This window comes from Crotalus tigris, unplaced genomic scaffold, assembly GCF_016545835.1.
Source record: "Crotalus tigris isolate CLP2741 ecotype Arizona unplaced genomic scaffold, ASM1654583v1 scf7180000018048.2368360, whole genome shotgun sequence".
NCBI lineage: Eukaryota > Metazoa > Chordata > Lepidosauria > Squamata > Viperidae > Crotalus > Crotalus tigris.
In genome coordinates this window covers 442,642-462,703 of record NW_024096794.1, presented here as the reverse complement: position 1 = coordinate 462,703, position 20,062 = coordinate 442,642, and the positions used below count along the sequence as shown (strand labels likewise).

Here is a 20,062-nt window from a genome sequence, read left to right as displayed (position 1 = left end):
TCTCTGTTTATATTCAATAGTTTGCTCTGCCAGTATTGGTGATGATGTGATCTTTTTCCTTGGTACTACACCTTGATTACATATTGTTTTCTGCTTGATTATTTGTCTGGTGTTATCCCTGCTTCTCTGAGTATTGGTTGCTGGAAATGATATGTTCTATCTTTTGTTTCCTTCTTAGTTTTTTTATGGTCTCTTTTGTATAAATGTGGTTTATCTTTATATCGTTGGACGATTTATCTGAATGCCAAGTTTCCAGGAATTCCCTAGCATTTTTGCATTTAATTTGGTCTAGGATGCTCACAATGTCTCAGTTGAAGCTTTGGTCGAGACTGTCCATGTGTTGTGAGATTAAAGCATGTTCATGGTGTTTTGACTTCTAGTTGATATTCATTGATGTGCTTGTTAGTTTTCTGCAGGTGATTATTGAGTATTTGGTTTATTTAAACCTTAAGATTTAAGTTTTTGGAGAGCTTTAGCTTTGTGTGCCATGGTGATGACATGTGGTTGTAATAGTTCGTTGTTTGTTTCTGAAATGTTTTTGATGTATGGCAGTGTTATCCTTTTCATCCTTGTGTTAGTTATGTCATAATAGGTTGAATGGTCAGGTACTTTTTGATAAAATTAATGTGTCTCCATTTTGTTGGAAGATGTTAGGTAGGCAATGTTTCCTTATTTGGTGTCCTGGGTTGCTGCAGTACATTTGTACTCATCTGAATAATGTACAGACTACATATGGTTATATATGTGAAAGTGCTAGAGTTTATAACATCATTTGCATATAGAAGCAGATGGCAATGAGCTATATATAGCAAAAATCCAGACTGCACCAGATTTTTTTCCCAGCCATTCTAGCACTGCTATCTTATTAAATTCATGGTTTTGTACATACAAGAACCTTTAACACTTCCATACTGCCTCTTTACAGGCAAAAGAGCAGCTTGTAGAAAAGAATGTACTGACTGAGCAGTTTTTTCTTTATTTAATACTAGAAAGAATTCAAATACCCTTTCTGCAAAAAGGTCAAATTAAAATCCCTTACCTGCTCAGATGCCAGCCTTCCAGACTGAGCTGAATCCAGTTCCCCGGGAATCCTATTTCGAGGGTCAATTTTATTATCTATGCAGTATCACTTTGATACCATTTCATAGCCTTTTTATCTTGAGAGAGCAGCTGAACCATATGTCACTGCCAGCATAAATAAATGAGGCTGGCATGGTTGCTCAATGCTTGTTGATCTGAGCCTTTCATATATTTAATCTTCACACATTGTTCCATCTGCCTTAATTCATCAGTCTTAGCAATTTACTTTGCTTGACAGGTTTGTTTCACTGTTCTAAAAAAATGGACTCATTGGCAGCATTAATTCATCTGTTGGTTTAGTCATGGTTGAGTTTACCCAACAGCCATTACCTAACCATTTACAGTAGTACACATGACCCAGTTCGATATGTATATATGTATGTATGTAATTATGATAAATTCTGAGCTTAAGTTACTTCAGTTCTATTGTAATTCTGGGATTGTTGTTCTGTGGAAGTGTGAAAGAAGGAGCCCTCAGAATTTTTAAGATTCAAGTTCTTCTTTAGGACTGTTTTTTATTCCAACGATACAGGTGTTTACTCTTGAATGCATGAGTACAAGAATTAGATTATACCTTATCCAGAAATGATTATTATAAAGTTTATTTTGGTCAGTGACCAAATAAAATCTGTAAGTGAAAAGTGTGGCTTAACAACTGAGCAGGTTGTGGATAACCAAGCACAATTAACTGTCCAAATTAACTCTCCTTGTGGAACAGACATCTATTTGGGCTTTGTAATTTCTTGTTATATTAATTCCCATAATAAATTCCCATAATTGTTGCACTAGGCCATTTTAGTTTTTTGATTGCACCAGAGTTTCATAATTGAAATATGAATAACTCTATGATTATGTGTAGCCATTTTTGTTGGTGTCCGGTACTCATTGTTTTCATTTGAAAATATGTGTTTGAGTTCAATTGTGTCAAAACTGAGGACACAAATAAAAGATAGTGCTAGTGAATTGTGCAAAAGAACGGTGAGAATTAAAGAAATGGCATCTATCATTCCCAATTCAAGTCCATATTTTTGAGGTGCCCTCTTGGGGAGGCAAATACACATCTTTAGATCACGGGATGTAATAACCAGATTTTTTTCCCCTTGAATCAGCATTTTTTCCACCCATAGAAATAGATTACAAAATGCAGCAACAATTCTCTTTTCCTTTTTCTTGAGAGGAAAAGGAGTGGCAGAATTACATGTTGAGTCAGCCTGTATTCCCAATGAGAGGGTGTTTCCTATCATCTTATTCCTCTCCTGCCTGTCCCATGTTTACTTAAAGTTTAGCAATACCATGCAACATCAGAGTGGCTCTAATTTCCGATGATCTGGAACCAGAATTTGAAACCAGCAGTTTCAGGTTTGCAGTCACATTTTGCCTCATAAACCTTTTGAACTGAAACTTTGTGTATGGGGAAAAGCATCCCTATGGTTTCCTGTAGAAGCCCATTTGTCTGGATTTGCAGATCCATTAGTACAATTTGTTTTAACAGTCTGTTGTGCACTCCTAACCTAGCCAACAAATTCCAGAAATTAACCCAGAGGGATTAATTTAGCCTAAAATAGCTGAGGCACTTTGGGGCTCAAATCAATTGTGTCATCCAAATATGGATATGAAGGTTATCAGACTGTTAACTAGCCATTCCTGCATTTGAGACCAAGATATCCTAGAGCAGCCCCACAAATGTGATACCTTGTTGCTCATCATTTCCCTCCTCCCTAGAGCAAGAGGGTGATATGGCATACTGTATGTTAAGTTTGCTGTTGTTTTAATTATTCTTCCAGGTTTCTCCACCAGGAAAAAAAAACTCAGTGAAGGGCATTTCTTTAGATTGAATCAGTAGGTGTGAAAAAAAGTTAAGTCCTCACTGAGCTCCCATTTTCAAATGAAAATCTCTACAGTTATCTGAACATATTTATATTTTGGAAGCAGCAGATGCTGTACCTTGGATTCTAGCAAAGGCTGTATTTCAGGTTTTTGCACCGAGTACCATTTTGCTCTCCAGATGGACTACAAAGTACATTCCATAACTTTCCTGTTTTATTTGGAGGACCAATACCATTCTTTTAAATGGAGTGCAGCATGTGCCTGGGTATCTTAAGTGCAGTAGCAGCCTGGCGGTTAAAGCATAACTCAGTTAACTCTAATGCATTTTGAATGAAAGCACAGAGACTAACTGGTGTTTTAATATGGTGTTAATATTTCTCCAGGAGATGCAATTGGCTATTAAAACAGCCTTAAATGTTGCTGAAGGAAGGAAAACTAAATGACAAGGAACGTCTTGGCATAATACTCCACACTGAACAGTAAAAGGCAAATGGCTCTCTTCAATATCTGGAAAAAAAAATCTTGCAGGAGCTTTCACCAGCCTCAAAATAACTGTAGTTCACATATATGCTGATTTTAAATTGGTGTTTTAAGTTCTTTTTTTTTTCCTGTAAAAGACCAGGTTTCCATTGTATTGTTTGGGCCTCATTCAATGTTGCCAACGGACCAGAAAAAATCCTGCTGTGACCTGTTTTGGGGTCTCTGTGTTTACAGCAGCTTGATTTATAAAAAAGAACAATAAAAACAGAAAAGAGAAATCTTCTCTCTGCATGAAGCACATAATTATTACTTGCTAATGTCTGCAGACTGGTTAAAGGCACAAAAGTAGCAGCCAAGTGAAAAAGCTGGGCAACCTTCAGCCCAGATAAATTCCACGGCTTGGATAATTGGATCTAAGAACTGCTTTGCTTTTTGATCCTGTCATGAATTATGCACAGATTTGTTAGGAAGGACTTGAAGGAACATAATCTCTTCCTCCCTCTTTAAGCTGAATACAAATATAGTATTAATAACATTTGTGTCCCGGAATGTACTACCTGATTGTATCTGTGTCAAAGAAAGGTGGTATTCTGCCACTGCAGAGAAAGACCCTGTAATAATTGAAATTACATAATATTATGCCTCAAAATGAATGAAGGGTCCTTGTTATTTTGCTGGTCTGCCCCTCCATTCCATCAGCTGATTTCTTTGGGGTGTGTGTGTGAATAGAGAGCTGAGTATTTTACCGAGCAAAGCCTATCCCCCCTCCTTCAATTTCTGCCCTCTTGGGAGAGAGCTGATGCAGAGTAGCAGAGCCTCTTGAAGCAGTCAGAACTCTCAGCCTGGCCAGCAAAGGACAGTTCACTGCCAGCAGTTAGTACCAGAGTCCCCATTTCTTCAAAATTCAATCTTTCTTCCCAAAGAATTTCCTGAAGACGGATTTGTTCTTCTGGCTAGGTGAAGCACCTTGGTTTTGCTCGCCTACCATTTCTCGGGCTCCACCAGGAGTAGCTATGAAGGAGTGGCAACGGGGCCGGGGAGGAGTAGTTGGAGTCTGCTCACCAATGTACAGAGTAACAGAGTAGTTGTTGGGTTCTTTAGACTTCAATAAAGGTGTGATCTTCTGATATGTAGCTGAAAGAAAGAAAGGGGGGGGTCTTTATTATTTTTTATAATATCAATGGAATCGCCTGGCAACTCCAATTTTAATACTTGTGCCTTATCACCAGGCCACGAATTATGAAAATTACGTATACTGCACTCGCTTCTTTACTAGCAGTTACAAAACACAGGACACTTGCATATGGCACTGTTTCAACTTCCCAAACCTTCTAAAGCATTTTGGACATGTTATCCCTCTTTTGCTAACTTCGGTAGATCAAGTAGAGATTGGACCAATCAGTGCTCCCTTCAAACTGATTGGAAGGAGAGTGCAAAAATCACCTGTCAGTGCCCCCCCCATTAAAGTCAGGTGTCTTTTTTCAACAGGTTGAGTGCAGGGCTGGTATATATGTGGGGGAAACATGTAGTGGCTTGCTTGAGCACAGAGGCTGGGAGGCAAGGTGAATGAAGCAAGGCTTCCTGCGAACCACTGATACAATCAGAGAAAAATCAAGTTGGGTAATTTTATTTTCAGAGTTAGTAAAACTGATTAGAAAGATTGGCTGATAGGGCTGCCTGTGAAGTCTACCAGCTAATCCTTGTCCAGGTGGCAGGAAGTAAGTCAGCTAAGACTTCCTTGAGTCAATGAGAAATGTCCCCAACAGCCTGTCCTCAAACCTTGTGGAGTTCTGTGATGACAAAATGAAAGTTGTGTCGATTCCAGCTGCTCTGAAGCCAAGTTGGAAGAAAATTGTCTTGGCTGCCCCAGTAAGATGACATTGAGGGAGGTGGCAATGTAGTAAAATGTTGGCTCAGAGCAAAAAAATGCCCAAAGAGCAGAGTGAAGAGAGTCAGCAGCTCTACCTCTCATTTCAGCAAGGTTCTATTAAAGATGGAGTGAGGAAGCTTAAAGAGGGAGAAACTGGCTGGGATCATTAGGAGAAAATAACAGTCTTCCCCTATTGCACTAATGATGTTACCTAATTTAGGTAATGAAAGGCCTGCAAGAAAACAAGCAAGCTCAGAGAGCACCAAGGACCTATCATTTCAACCCTGAGTTACAAATATTCTCCTTTATTGGAGCCTTCCATAGCCTGGAGCTCTCACTAACAGCTTGAGGACTATTATTCCAAAAATTCTCAGGCATCACAGACTATACCCAATCAGGAAATGTCCACAAATATGGTACTACTTCCTTCTTCTCTTGATATCTGGAGTATTTCTAGTGTTCAAATTCAGCTTTGGGAATAGTGAAAAAGAAATGAATATCTGGCCTCTGAGAAATTTCTGGGTGCACTTGGTCTCCAGTCTGGGCCTGCTGACACCATCTTCACACTTAGGACAATTACTTGTTGATGAGAGTTTTGCTTTTCCATTACCATTAATCAGCTTTCAAAAATCACCTTTTCAAAATTGCCTCTGACAGTTGCTTTTGGAAGACATTTGTCAAGGTATAAACATGCATTTGCCATTCAGGAATAGTCAAAATTCCTTTTATGAGAGGCAAAATACGTATCTTGAGAATTGAATGACTGAGCATATTATCATGCTGAAATGACAGTTATATGCATCTTAACAACGTTAAGATAGATCTGGATTTACTGATAAATCTCTAGAGATCTGCAATTTTATCAACGATATTTCAATGTATTTCTTTTTAAATACCATTTACTTTTGGTTCTTGGCTCACAACCAATTGTTGGAGCAGAATTATTTAATTTTAAAGATATGTTTTCCATATTAGGCCCCAGTGTAAATCTAGTATTCCTCCTGTGTAATCAAAGTCTGCTCCACCCTGTTTAAAGCACATTAAAGTGAGAAGTGTATTTCAAAATCAAACAAATGGATCTAGCTCCCAAAGTGTGCTCCTGGCCCCCAGTGGAGATTTTAAGCAATAAACTTGTTAGTTGAAAATAACCTTGACTTCTAACTGAAATGATATAATCTGAAAATAGCATTATGTTGTCATGTTAGTCACTGTAGACACATTTTAATGGCAGACCTTTGAGCTGTATTTGAACATAAGGAAATGGGTTTAATAGCTGATTAGCTATACAAACAGTTAGAAAGACAGGGAAAAAAATAGTCTTAGCAACACTTATTTATGTCTCTGACAGTGCCTATAGACAGAGTCATTCTAGCAGTGCTGTGCATAACCAAATCAATAATTACACCTAATAACTTTGGGGGTGGGGTTCTTTATAGATATGCATGTCACACCTGAGGTGAACGAATATGATCGCCTTTTGCTTGTCACCAGTCCACAGTCATCTTCCTGACAGAACGGAGTCTCTTGTGACCGTGCTGACTCCAAAGGAGGAGAACACTGCTTTAGATTCTGTTCTGTGGTATAAATAGGTGCAGCTCTGAGGCCATTTCCTAGAAGGAGAGACACACTGCATTAAGGCTAAATATTTCAATCATGTATCTCAGGGCTAGTTGTAGCCTTTAAAGCCCTGCCAGGGTTGGATCAGATGACCTGCTTATGTGATGTCAGATATTAGCTTTTGCACTGATTATGTAACCTTTACTGTGATAAAGACCAAGAAATAAACTTAGGACATGTATGTGTGTGGGGGGGGGGTTGCATGTGTGTGAATGGGAAAGATTGTGCTAAGCCATGATTTGGTTAAAATATGATTAGCTAACTCCACCCAACATATAAAACCAAACCAAAACAATCCACATTATAACTTAGTATGTTAAATAAAGCAAGAGATTACACAATCTGGGATCAGGGCAAGTGATAGCACTAATTTTAAAAACAAAAGGAAAAGAACCATGGTTCTTTTCGGTTTAGACATTGTGCAAGTGTGTGTGTACACAGTACACTACTTTGGTTCTTTTGTAGATAGAAGCTCTGTTTTTCCAGCTGTCAGCAATCACAGTTTGGGATTTGTTCGTATACCGTAGATGTCTCTTCCTTGGAGGAAAAACTTCTGTCTCAGTGGATTCCTTTTAAACATTTAGTTCAGTCTAGCAAAGGACTGTGTGGAAATGGCCATTTCTGCTGCCTTTGCCAGTTTCTCCAAGCCTTCAAAAGTCCAAAATAAATTAAGAAGATGTTTAAATGGGGTCTTTAGTTCTTACCTGTCCTCTACAGCTGTAGCTTTTGAAGGATGCACTCATATGGTGCTTTGATTGAGAAGACAGGAACTTTTTACACTATATTTTATTTAAAGAACTTCTTTACTGGGTAGCTTAGCAATATTACTATACTAAAGATAAAGGTAGTGTCTTTCAGATCAAGATCAACTTTTGGTGACTTCATCGATTTTTGGCAGCAAGGCAGAAATAGTTCATCACTGTTTCCTTTAATGATGTTTTGGGTCTGTACTTGTATCATCCCATCCAATTATTTAGACCCAACCTTGTTTAGTTCAGGGTCTAGAGGAGCCCAGGTTCTCTAGCTGCTCATACTACAATAATAATCTACTGAGGTCAAGTCAGGAAAATGCTCTTGAAAATCTGCAGTTAAGCTCCATATTTACCTGTTGTATCCAGTGGGTCACTGCGAGCAATATAAGGCAACTGCAGCTTTATGCTTGACTTGGGCAGAAATCTGATTTCATGACTCTTAGTTGGAAGCTTTTTCTGAAAGCTCTGGAAATGGGAAACTCCTTGGCCAGCATTTGCACTAAAAAAAGGGGTGGGGGTAGAGGGTGGAAATAAGAAAGTGGATTCAAATCCGAACTTGCACAGTGCTATGCTGCATATTTCAGGCAATGCTTAATTGTAGATAGTCTTTTCCATAAAGCAAACAGAGCTGCTTTATTCATAGGCACCAGTTTACGATGTCTCAATTAATTTCATTTGGTCCACTCGCAGCTTTTATGTGGCTGAAAGTAAACTAGAACACTGCATGTTAATAAGAGGTGGGCATCAGAGATGCTTCTAATAATATAGAGGCTGGAGAGTCACACAGGAAGGAAAAAGCAAGGAAACTACAGTGATAATCTTAATTCAACTTGAACAAGATGCATTGCCAAATATTAAACTGTCGTCAATCTAATCTCTCCAGATGTGCTAGACTGCAGTCCCCATCAGCTCCAGCTAGCATGGCCATAACTTTACATTTAGGAATCCTAGAGCCTGGATATTCTCAGTATCTTGACGCAGTATTGCATTTTTAAAAAACAAGCACCAAAATATTTATAGGAATACAGTATTGTAGCCAGGTTGCTTGCACTTCTTACCTAACCACAGAGGTCATCCCTTGAGCAGGCTGGGAAGATGATGGGAAGAAATCCATTTCAGGTAAACCTTGGAGCATATGAAAGCAGTCATTTCAGATATTACATTTTAAAATAAAATCATTCAAGTAGTTTAAAAAGAGGTCTCATATCCAAGCAAACCTAGGACAAAGGTCTACTTCTTACACTTCAGAGCAAAAAAGAAAAGCAAGAAAGAATAGAGTGCTATAGTCTCTCTGATAAGCATATTGGAATAATACATGAATTTTAAAGCACTTTCATTCCTCTTTACTTTTGTAGTTTGGCTCAAACATGAAATGTGCACAGTTGCCCATGTATGAGCCACTATTGTTACACGCAAGGAGCTGAGCCTAGGAGATCATTTTGTTTTAGCTTCATCCCCCACAAATAAATCCCTATATTTTAGTGAATTTTCCCTAAAATATTAAGATTAGCCCATGTTATGATCTTAGGTTTGACCCAGGTTCAGTGAGATACACAGTAAGGGAAGATAGAAGTTGTTGTTAGATGACCAAACTTTTCTCTGCTTAAGCCAATTTCTATATTCAGTCTTACCTGAGTTTTGCTGTAATTTGATGACCCATTCTTTCATGAGTGGTTCAGTTGGAGCTCTGAGAAGATACTTGGAGCCATCATTCAACCTAGACATGTGTGAGAGAAAAAGTATTATGGTATCAAACTTCCAAGGTAGATCAGATTAAGAAATCATTATTAAGTAAATCAGTACTACTTACTGTAAAGCTATAGTAACAAAATCTTATAAATCTGATCATGCGTTCTCCTCTGTACCTTCATCTTCATGAAATCTAGGGAGGGTCTTGTCTGAGATGTTTACTTAGGATACTTTCCTGCCCTGGACTCAGTCCTCTTTTATCTGATTGTTGTCTTGGTAGTGGCTCTTCCTCCTGTCTGTCAAGGCCATTCCCTCTGCCTTCTACATATGGTGTTGTAAAGAATACTGTATAATTTTGGAGACTGGTCTAGACAACTCCATAGAATATATTCCAGTACTTTCTAATCCTAAGACACCTGTCAATAGAACTATTAGATGATAGCTGCTACATTCCAGATTTCACTGGGAATTAAGATATAAGTAATAAGTAAAAATAACTTATCTACCTTAAACATTACTACCAGTTAAGAGATAGGGATGACTGAAAGTTGTATGTGAAGAGGAACCAATTTGTGCTGGAATTCTGAAAAAAAAGATGATTCTGCTCTCTTCAGGAAATTCATTGGCACTATGGGTTATCCTAGAAATCTGATGGGGAGTGGAGGTATGACAAACTGCTTGTGTCCTTCCTCAGCAACTGAACACAGTGAATGTGTTCCACTGTTGGCATATTGGGATATCTACAAAAATTATATAAAGGACAGCACCTCTTCCAAATGCCCAGTCAGAGAATGAAAATTTCCAAATTCTATCAGTACATATATATACCTGAAAGTACCAAATGCATCCAGTTGCCTCACACAGGAGTGGAAAAACTGATGCTACTCACTGTAATGTGAAACAATTGCTCTTTTTGGTGTATTCTGTTTCCAGGGTGCAAACAGCTCCAGACAAGTTCAACGGTAAGGCCATCACAGAGCTCTGCTATGCAAAGAAGGCAAACATAAAGTCCCCACACTTGAAAATATTGCTTCTAACTATAGCTGTGGCTAGTACATATTTAATCAAGAAAAAGCTTGAGAAAGGGACTTTCTTAAATGACAAACTGAAGAAAAGAATGATCCAGGATTCCATTTCTGCATTTCTATTGATTTAGACTAGGGCTCTCCAACCTTGGCCACTTTAAGACTTTTGGACCTCAATTCCCAGAATTCTTCAGCCAGCCCTGTTGGCTGCGGAATTCTGGGACTTGAAGTCCACAAGTCTTAAAGTTGCCAAGGTTGGAGACCTCTGATAGACACAATGTAAAATGCAAGGATCTCTTGGTAATCATATTCACTCTTCTTGCTTAATAGATCGTCATTATTCTAAGAGGGCCTATGCAGGTGCTTCTATTCTATGAAAGTTTTGTGAATTTTAATCACTGCTGTTTATAACTACAATTTAAGTTTAGTTTCAATGCAGCTATGGGTAGTTTGTATTCTATTACACTTTATGACCGTACTAGGATACACATCATTTTAAGTTTTATTTTGGAAAAAAATGCTGTTTATTTCTAAAACTAAGTCAACAAAAACAGTATAAAGTGTTCTCAAGTAGATATATTTAATGACCATGTTCGTGCAGAAGTCATTGGGTGAAGGATTATAAAGGATATAAAATGGTGGAGAAACAAACTGAAGCAGAATTAAAAAGGAGAACATCAACACTGTTAAATGTTTGGCAGAGACTTTTTTATATTATACCTATTCCATTTCTCAAGGAAAAAATCTGTTTATGTGATTGCTAGAGATACAAAAAGACTTGATGATGGCATATAATCAATTGTGTTTTTTTTCTCTCTCTCTCTTTCACCAGTTATTACCTTGAGGGTATCTTTCTTATCCTGGTAAAAACACAAAGTTTGCCTCATCAGAACTGTATGAAATGTGTTCCAGGAGCGACTATTTGCCTGAAAGAAAAAAAGGCCAAGGTCAGATATAAAACAGATGAAGATTGGTCTGAACATAAAGTAGCACAAGTATGAAACCTCTTTTATCCAAACTTGCTTTTAGAATACAGATAGTCCTCGACTTACAACCATTCATTTAATGACCAAAGTTACAAAGCACTGCCTGCAGAGATTCTCGGTCATCCAGGTCAGGGTTGTCCCAAAGGTGCTTTTTCAAGAGGACCACTGGTTAGAAAGAAGGGTCAAAGAGGCCATCTAAGTCAAAACTGAACAGCCATCTCTCAACAGAGGGGGAGAGATACGATATCATCTACCTCCAGTCTATAACACAGTCCTTTCAACAGTTCCAAGAAGGCTCCACACCCATTTGTATTACTCAGGTGATTCTAACAACACAAATAAACCTCCAGGTGGCCTCAACGACTCTCTTAAAATGCAAATTACCAGCTGCAAGGAATATAAATTCTTCCATTCCCCACCATCCAGTCAGAGCTGAAGAAGCTTCTTGGATGAGAAGTGAAAACAAGAAAGTCCAGTTGCCTCTTGAAAAAGCATCCTTGGGATTATAAAGCACTGAAAAAAAAAATGAGTTATGTATGACCTGTCCTGGCACTTGTAACCTTTGCAGCATCCCCATAGTCATATGGTCATATTTTGGGTGCTTGGCAACCAGTATATATTTATGATGGCTGCAGCATTCTGCAGTAACCTGATCAGCCCTTGGGATTTTCCCAGCTGGCCTCCAACAAGCAAAGTCAATGGGGAAAGCTGGATTCGCCCAATGACTATGTGATTCACTTCACAACTGCAACTGCAGTGATTCCCTTGACAGACCCGGAAAAAAAAAATGTAAAATTAGGAGCTTAGCAATGGAAATTCTGGTCCCAACTGTAAGTTGTAAGTTGAGGACTACCTGTAAACTCTTTCCTAAAACATGGGTCAACAGAAACAACCAACGTCAGAGAGCTCCTTCAGGACACGAAGAGCTATATAATTGGCACCAAGCAAATAAAGTATGGGTGGTTCCCTGGTAACAATTTCCCACTCCAGGTCTGGTTTGAATCAAACTAGTTTTTGACCTTATTTTAGCTGACAAACTATGGATTATACTTATCCTAAAAACTCAGATCATTTCTTACTTTAGTTTATATTTGAATCATCTGATTGAAAAACTTTTGGAGCTGTATCAATGTTACTGACAACATATCACTACTAGATGAGATTGTTTCAATGTGGCAATTGACAACTGTAGTTGTTTGGATCTGCAGACAAGCATCAGCAAGAAGTAAAAAAAGAAATCAACATACTTTCCCTTTCTCTATATAAATACCTTTCTGCCCCCTGCCTGCAACAGGTTCTTTCTTTCCAGAGGTCCTTCCATCATCTGAAGTTCCAATTTACTTGGAAGAGTCTAGAAAAAGACAGATGATAATATATAGTCTCCTAAAAACAATTTAAAAACTCTCCAATCTCTTCCAAAGGAACAAGGCATTTTTGTATCACTTCCCCCAAAATGTAGCCAAAGGATGAGAGAATGTTTTTTTTTCTAGACAAACTTGCTACAATACTAACCTTAGCTTAGTTAAATAAGTAGATTCCAGGTGTGCTTGTCTACCATAGCTATCATCTTCCAGCTACATGGAATGGGCCAAATTGACTCGCATTGATGAAAATCACATTCAGACACACCTGTAGGGCTCATTATTAACAGCAATCTATTTTAAAAAGTGTGAGTTTTGCATTAGTGAGAAGATAAATCCAGGCCTTTTTTTTCCTCATAGAATGCTCAGAACAGAGTTCCGGCACCTTTTTTGGATGGAACCTTGTAGGGTAGGCAAGGCGGGTTGTATGATGTGTGTGAATTCTGGCACCTTTTTTTTTTTTTAAGAAATAAAGCACTGGATAAATCTATCAATTCTTTTGGGGACATTTGAAAAAGAATCGCAAAAGTTTAAATGTTAGATAAAACAATATAGTTTTTCTTATCCCACCCCTTGAAAGCCAATCATCCTCACCTTGCTAACACTTTTGTTTTCTTCTTGGAATTTCTGTTGATCCGCTGGACATATTTTTTGCAGTGACAATTCTCCGGGTGAAGCTGCTACCTCCTTATTTAGCTCCTGGCAAATAGATATATCTTCTTTGCTGCACTGATTTGGTCCGTTTTTCCTCTTGTCAACCCCAAGACTGGTCCTTCTTTCTCCTTCTGAATTCTGTAACATTTCAGCAGAAGTGGGAAGCTTGAATTTGGCTATCAACCAATTATCTGCAGATGTCAGGAGCAGCTTTCCACCTGAACTGCCCAGGCTTTGTTCTTTGTCCTTTTTTCTCCCTGGGTCACCAGGGACATCTGACCCTTTTTTATGCTTCTCCATATTATTCCATATGGCCTGTAGCTCTTCTTCCTCCTCCTCAAACATCTCATGAGCAGGGTGACGAACTTCTGCTGCCATGTCTTGCAACTTTGTTCCTTTGGCTACCTCTGCCCATGGAGTCAAATTGAAAGGGCAAAGTTCTGGGTTACTCAGAGTGTTTTCCTCATAGCCCAACTCACAATCAAGCTTAGAAGGTTCAGTGGGGGATTTATGTCCCAAGTGCAGAAATGAAGGCGGGTGTCTTGACATGCTTTCTTCAGAGCACTGTGCATTTTCTTTCTCTGGTGTCTCGTTCACTAAAGGATCTTTAATTCGGGTTAGATGAGAAACTAAATCAGGGTTGCTTGTAGATTCAGCAGAGGAAGGCTTCAATTTCAACCTCAAAGCCTCTTGAACTTTGACTCTCTTACAATCTACACCTTTTACTTGCTTCTCTTTGGAACTACCCATTCTACCCAGTGAGGCAGCTAGTTTATCCCATTCCAAACCTATCTGCTCATGCAGTCCACCGATATGAGATGGTTTATTCTGCTTGAAATAAAAAAAATCATCACTGGAATTGTTTTGACTTGTAGGATGCAGCCTCACCTCTTCATTAGAAGCAACAGAGTAAGCTTTCTGCCTACCATAGGTTGGGTTGATGTTCACTTCTTCAAACCAAGTGCCTTTCTTAGTCTTGGGGAGCTTATGAGAACCATCCTCTACTCTCATGGGCTTTGAATGCATTACTCCGTGTCCTCTTATGGTGTCCTTTTCCAGGCTGATACTGGTCTCAGGTGACTTTGTCTCTTCTGTACTCCTTTGGGCCACTTGTTTCACCTGGTTTTCTCCCTTCCTTTCTGCTAGCTCTTTCTTTGCTACCTTGACAATATCATGGACATTTCTAAGAGCACTGAGGTCCTTCGGAAGTTCCAGGCTCAAAACAGATCCCAGGGAAAGATGCTGACATGCGTTCATCTTTTCTGTGGATGAGTGGTGACTATGGAGACTTTTGTTTTGTTTCTGGAATGTGCACTTTCCAGATGTTTCTCTAGCTAAATTACATTCAGCATCAATAGCCCATTCTAGTGGATTCTTCACATAATCCATCAGCTCTCTTTGTGGTAAGGACAATGCCTGCACGACTTGCACCCTCCGGCTGCATCTAGGTGGCCAAGTGCTATGCTTCCCTTCTTGCAGACAATTTGCATTTGTACCCATTATCCTTTGCGATGTGAGCCACTGAATATCTCCTGCCCTTGCTTTGGCTTTTCCATTTGGGCTTTTTGAGGAGCAGCTGGAACTAATCTTGGGGAATGTGTGAGAGGTTGCTTTGCTCCATTCTACCCTGGAAAATGGGAAAGAAGGAACTCTGGGAGGCTCTTGTTTAACAGATTCTGATACGAAGGCTGAATTTCCAAAGTTGGCGTCTTGATTTCTACACCCATCTTTCTCCTTTACATGTAGATAGGTGCTCACCTGTAAAACATAGTAAGTAAAGTAAAGAACATCTCTGAGCTGCATGAAGCTGCTGGAGTCCAAACCAACTATTTAGGATAGCACAGCAGCAAACTTGCATTCATACAACCTTATTTAAAAGCATGCACTGGAACATGCTTTCTTCTGCCAAATGTTTATTCGCTCTTCACTGAAAGACCCATTCATGCAATTCATGGACAATGCACTTCAGGTTTATTAATGTTCTCACCAACTGAAACTCCAGCTATTCTAGTTTATTTCATTTTATTATTCCAGGCTTTTCAGGAAGGGAGGAAGTGTTGGGCAGAACTTAAATTTAGAGGAACCATTACTAAAAGCATTTAAGTATAGATGATGTACTACCTACTTTCAATTCATTTCAACATTCAAATTATCAACAGAGTATTAAAAACATCTAATGGGTTAAGTTAAAATGATTAGCTGAAAGAGGCATTGGCCATTTTCCAGAAATAAAGTAATTTCTCCTATCCATATCTTAGCTCAAAATTCAGTATACTGTAGGACTCATTTCTTGATTCTTTTTCCTTTGCAAACCCATTTACTCCTTCATACTGGGATATAAATTACATACTGTTCCTCTTCCTAGTATATCTTCCGTGAATGTGTAATTTCAATAGTTATACAGAACAGAGAACCTTCATAAATGTAGGGACTAACAGCAGAAACTGTGTAGGCAAAGTGTCCAGGAGAACAGCATATATAGAGAGAGCTTGGTTAAAATACAACATACAGTGTTTAAGAGCCGTGGTGGCACAGTGGTTAGAATTCAGTATTGCAGGCTAACTCTGCTCACACTGCCAAGAGTTCGAATCTTTAGAAGGTCAGTAAAACGAGGACCCAGATTGTTGGGGGCAATATGCTGACTCTGTAAACTGCTTAGAGAGGGCTATAAAGCACTATGAAGCAGTATATAAGGCTAAGTGCTATTGCTATTTAAAGTCCTATGGGAGCAGTTTTCATACGACATATTAGGATATGAGATGGAAACTTTAATGCAACTGTTATGTATTCATGCCTTTATACACTGTGCCCTTGGAAAAAGTGCCTACCTGATTCCTAACATGGGTAACCATAAATCAACGCAGGAATTAACTATGAGGAGTAGCAATGAGCTAGTTAGTCAAGGACCTTGCAACATGCAGCAATGTGCTCTAACATGCAACCCTGGTCCTCACTCCTTCATTCCTTCCTCACAGCAATTTTACCTCTTTCACATGCTGATGGTACAGCCTTTTCTTTCTCTTTAAACTACCCAAAGTATTTCCTAAAAGTCCCTGGCAACGTTTCCAAAATGTTTTACAGGCTGAGGGTTTAATTTCAGAGAGCTGGATATTAGGAAAGAAACAAAAATGGAAAGTGAAGGAGTAGTAACAACAACCTACAACAGCCAGCAGAGAAATGAAAGTGCAGAAAGTCAGTTGGTGCCGCATAAAAAGGCTGCTAGATGTAGGAATGGCAGCTATTTATGTAAGAAGCAGAAAACAAAACTAGCTTCCTTGATCCATACTGCGTTATTAATGCACTATTGCTCAGTCACGAAGTTCCAAATTTTCCACTGATGTTAGGTGCTCCCCGACTTGACATTCTTAGCTGGAAATTTTCTCACATTAGAAATTCTTACCTCCCATCACTCTAGAATGATGCATTCAGGAACTTTTAAGATACATGAACTTCAACTCCCAAAATTCATGCTGGCTAGGGAATTTTGGGAGTTAAAGTCCACACGTCTTAAAGTTGCCAAGGTTGAAAAACAGTGCTGTAGAGGCAGTGTTACATTTACTGAATTTGGCAATTAAGCACATATATCTCTTTGGCAAGGAAATGTCCGTGCCTTACCTTGTGTGAAGTCTCTTGTCCTACAGTTGGCGAAGATGCAGTCTGGCTTCCTGCAGCTTTTTTCTCCCCTTCCTTTTCAATGCTCAAGATCAAGCTCACTGTGCTACCCAAACTGCCAGGGGCTGCTTGTGGCACAAGTAACACTGGGGTCTCTGAGGGTTCTAGAACTAGCGTTCCCTTGGGGACGTCCACCTCAAAGGGTAAACCATTTCTTGATTCTTCCAAGCTCTGTTTGTACCCTGGAAGAACATTTAGTGCAAATGCAGTGGAGACTGGTTCATTGTGTTGTTTATGGTACTCTCCTGCTGAACATTTCGTTAACATCTTAGAGTTCGGGATACCATCTGTTTCAATCACATCAGCTCTAGAATCGAGCTCAATCTAGGGAGTAAGAAAACACAGTAAATAAGCTGCATGGATAATTTATTCATTTTCTTCCTTCAGCTTGAATGCATTGTTATTTTTTCTGAACTGGGATCTCCTTCCTTCTTGACTGTACAGGTTTCTATGCATTAAGTTACTATGAACTGGACATAAGATCATGGCCTATTCAGAAAATTAGAATGTGTTTGTAAATTCTGCCATCATTATTGAATCTGGGTAAAGGATTGGTTCCTCATTCTGTGTTGTGGTTGGTTCACACACAGGAGGCAAAAGACCACCTCGGCAAGTCTGCAAATTTGGAGACACTCCACTCAAGTGAACAAGTGCCTTACATATGAAACTAGGCTATTTGCCTCAATCTCCTGCGCTAGAGTTTTTCAGGAGGAAAAAAAAAAAAAAAACCCAGCAACTGAAAATCTATTCTGATGGCAAGTATCAACCAACAGCTCAATTTACCTAAAAATAATAGGAATGGAGACCATAGAGAAAAGTTCCACTACTGTATTGATTCTTGGAGAATTTTAACCTGAATGTGCAAAAGTTTGCTTAAAATAAGCATAGCAAAACTTAAATGGGAAAACTCCAACATTGGAGAAAGGGAGCAAATAGACACAGGGCACGGTCGTTGCGCTTCTTATTATTGGAAAGGAATCAGATTAAGAAATGGGAGTATGAGAGCCAAGATGATGTTATTTAAAAATCTTAATATAGTCATAATTATACTTCTAAGGGCTTCTTCAGTGATGTTTTGACAACTTCTCAGTCTAGCCCCCAGTTCTCAACTCTCCATAGACACTATCCAAGGCTGGTCCAGATTGCTTTCTTCCTTAAAACAGAATTATCTCCTTCCAAGTCTTAACAAGTACAGGTGAGCAAAGGGCTCTGAAAAGAATTGCACACTCCTTCCAGTTTCTTAAAGACTTTAAGAGGCCAAAATAAATTTGGTTGGAAAGGGGAAGAAGGCAATAAAAAGGATCCAGGTGATTAGCTCCTGCACTTTTTTTACAGCAATATTTTTTAAAAGGATGTAAGCACAGCCATGAGACATAGAATATCCATTTCTATTTTTGGTAACGAAACATCGATAGAGCTACGTATATCCTTTGGGCAGATGTCCTCATCTTTATCAAAATAGAGTGGACAGGTACTTTGTCTATAAATCCTAGAATGAGAAGTTGCTGCCAAAGCAACAGAATTGGGTCATTTAAGAATTCTGAGCCCTGCTGGTGATACACTGGACTTTTTTTTTTTTATAAATCCAGATGCATACTGCATACTGCAATCATGATTCACTGCATACTATGAGTCCATTATACTGATCCAAACACAAGCCTATATATGTGGGGCAATATTCTAAAACCAAATTGTTGTCCTGTATCTCACCCCTCTGCTTAGATCAGGAGTCAGCAACCTTGACAACTTTAAGACTTGTGGACTTCAGCTATGCTGGCTGAGGAATTCTGGGAGCTGAAGTCCACAAGTCTTAAAGTTGTAAAGGTTGCAGACCCTTGGCCTAGATAGGTGCTTTGATTGGTGGAGCCAATCAAAAGAAATATTGAATCAGAACATGCATTTTAGTGAACAGTAAATTACTGGTCTAAATAATGCTTTTGCAGTTAAATCAGGAGCACTTCTATGTCGCCAGTGTTTTGACTGTCAGTGTTCTCAGAAGTTTGAAGGTGACCCATCTTTACTTTTGCCCATTTGAAAGGCTGAGGACAAGAAGTGAAAATTGTTTCCCCATCTTGAGCTGTTCTATGTCCTCATGTGTGAGCAGACAGCTGACGGCATGGACAACAATCAGATATATTAACTGTAGATTCAGTATTGATGGTAGAATTTACAAATACAAACATGAATTCATGAATACTTCTCTAGTTCACTCGCATCACAATCCAGTGATACATCATAGAAAAAGATAATAAAGTTAAATAATAAGGAAACTTCAATCCTCCCCTTTGGTTGCACAATACTGTCTTCATCTTTTCCCCAGTCCATAAATAAAAGTTCCTATTTGTAACAAAGGCACTCTAGAGGCATACTAACTTGGAGGTTCTGAGGCATGTTTAGAGTGCTATCCTGAGTCTCTGGCTCATCATTCTGGTTTCCAGGGTGCCTTGGGGAACACTGTGCTTGATACCGTACCATTACCCATCCCAGCATGTTCTGTAGTTCCTCCATTCGCTCCTTTATCTAAAGGTAGAAAAAGTGTGAAAGAGGAGGAGAAAAAACACCTGAAATGCCATATTACAGTATCTCTGAAACTATTTCCTTTCTCTTAAATATTGGTTTCCCTATTCTTAAAGATGCCAGGTAGATTAATGGATTTGTACCTGCCCCTTTTCATTCAAAGAGTTTAACCATTATATCCTACTTATTTGTCCAGTTACCCCAATAAGGCCTGCTGAGAGAATCTATCATTTCATCACAAAAACCACTGGGACTTTAATGATGAACAACTATTGGTACTTCAAGGATAACTGTAAAAGTTCTGTAGATCATAGCAAGCTTCAACAGAACCATGGGACTGATGTTTCATATATTTTATGCATTAAATTATTAGAGAAAGGAAACAAGATTAGCACAACTCTTTGAACTCTCCTCAAACGTTCACAAGCGAGAAACTCCTTTTTCATCTTTTACAGACCTCTTGCATTTGTTTTAGCAGACAAGAACAGTTAATCTCACTTTTCATTCTAATTGAAAGGAATTAGACCCTTTC

The 20,062-nt window shown here is 38.9% G+C and overlaps 1 protein-coding gene across 4 annotated transcripts in view; it reads right to left on the bottom strand.

Annotated features, from left to right (window-relative positions):
- Window positions 1-1,560: 1,560 nt before the first annotated feature.
- The window catches only part of LOC120309616, a 46,522-nt gene continuing 28,020 nt past the window's right edge, over window positions 1,561-20,062 (bottom strand). For 3 of the 4 annotated variants that reach the window (XM_039347024.1, XM_039347027.1, XM_039347026.1), the window contains 11 exons: window positions 19,387-19,533; window positions 16,957-17,337; window positions 13,282-15,099; window positions 12,597-12,677; window positions 11,180-11,266; window positions 10,205-10,299; window positions 9,258-9,343; window positions 8,685-8,751; window positions 7,980-8,125; window positions 6,709-6,867; window positions 1,561-4,521 (listed from right to left, as the gene is read on the bottom strand). In XM_039347024.1, coding sequence (XP_039202958.1) covers window positions 4,292-4,521; window positions 6,709-6,867; window positions 7,980-8,125; window positions 8,685-8,751; window positions 9,258-9,343; window positions 10,205-10,299; window positions 11,180-11,266; window positions 12,597-12,677; window positions 13,282-15,099; window positions 16,957-17,337; window positions 19,387-19,533 — 3,297 coding nt within the window. In that variant the 3' untranslated portion in view covers window positions 1,561-4,291. The remainder of the gene's footprint in view (window positions 4,522-6,708; window positions 6,868-7,979; window positions 8,126-8,684; window positions 8,752-9,257; window positions 9,344-10,204; window positions 10,300-11,179; window positions 11,267-12,596; window positions 12,678-13,281; window positions 15,100-16,956; window positions 17,338-19,386; window positions 19,534-20,062) is intronic. The other variant, XM_039347025.1, reaches the window with a different exon arrangement.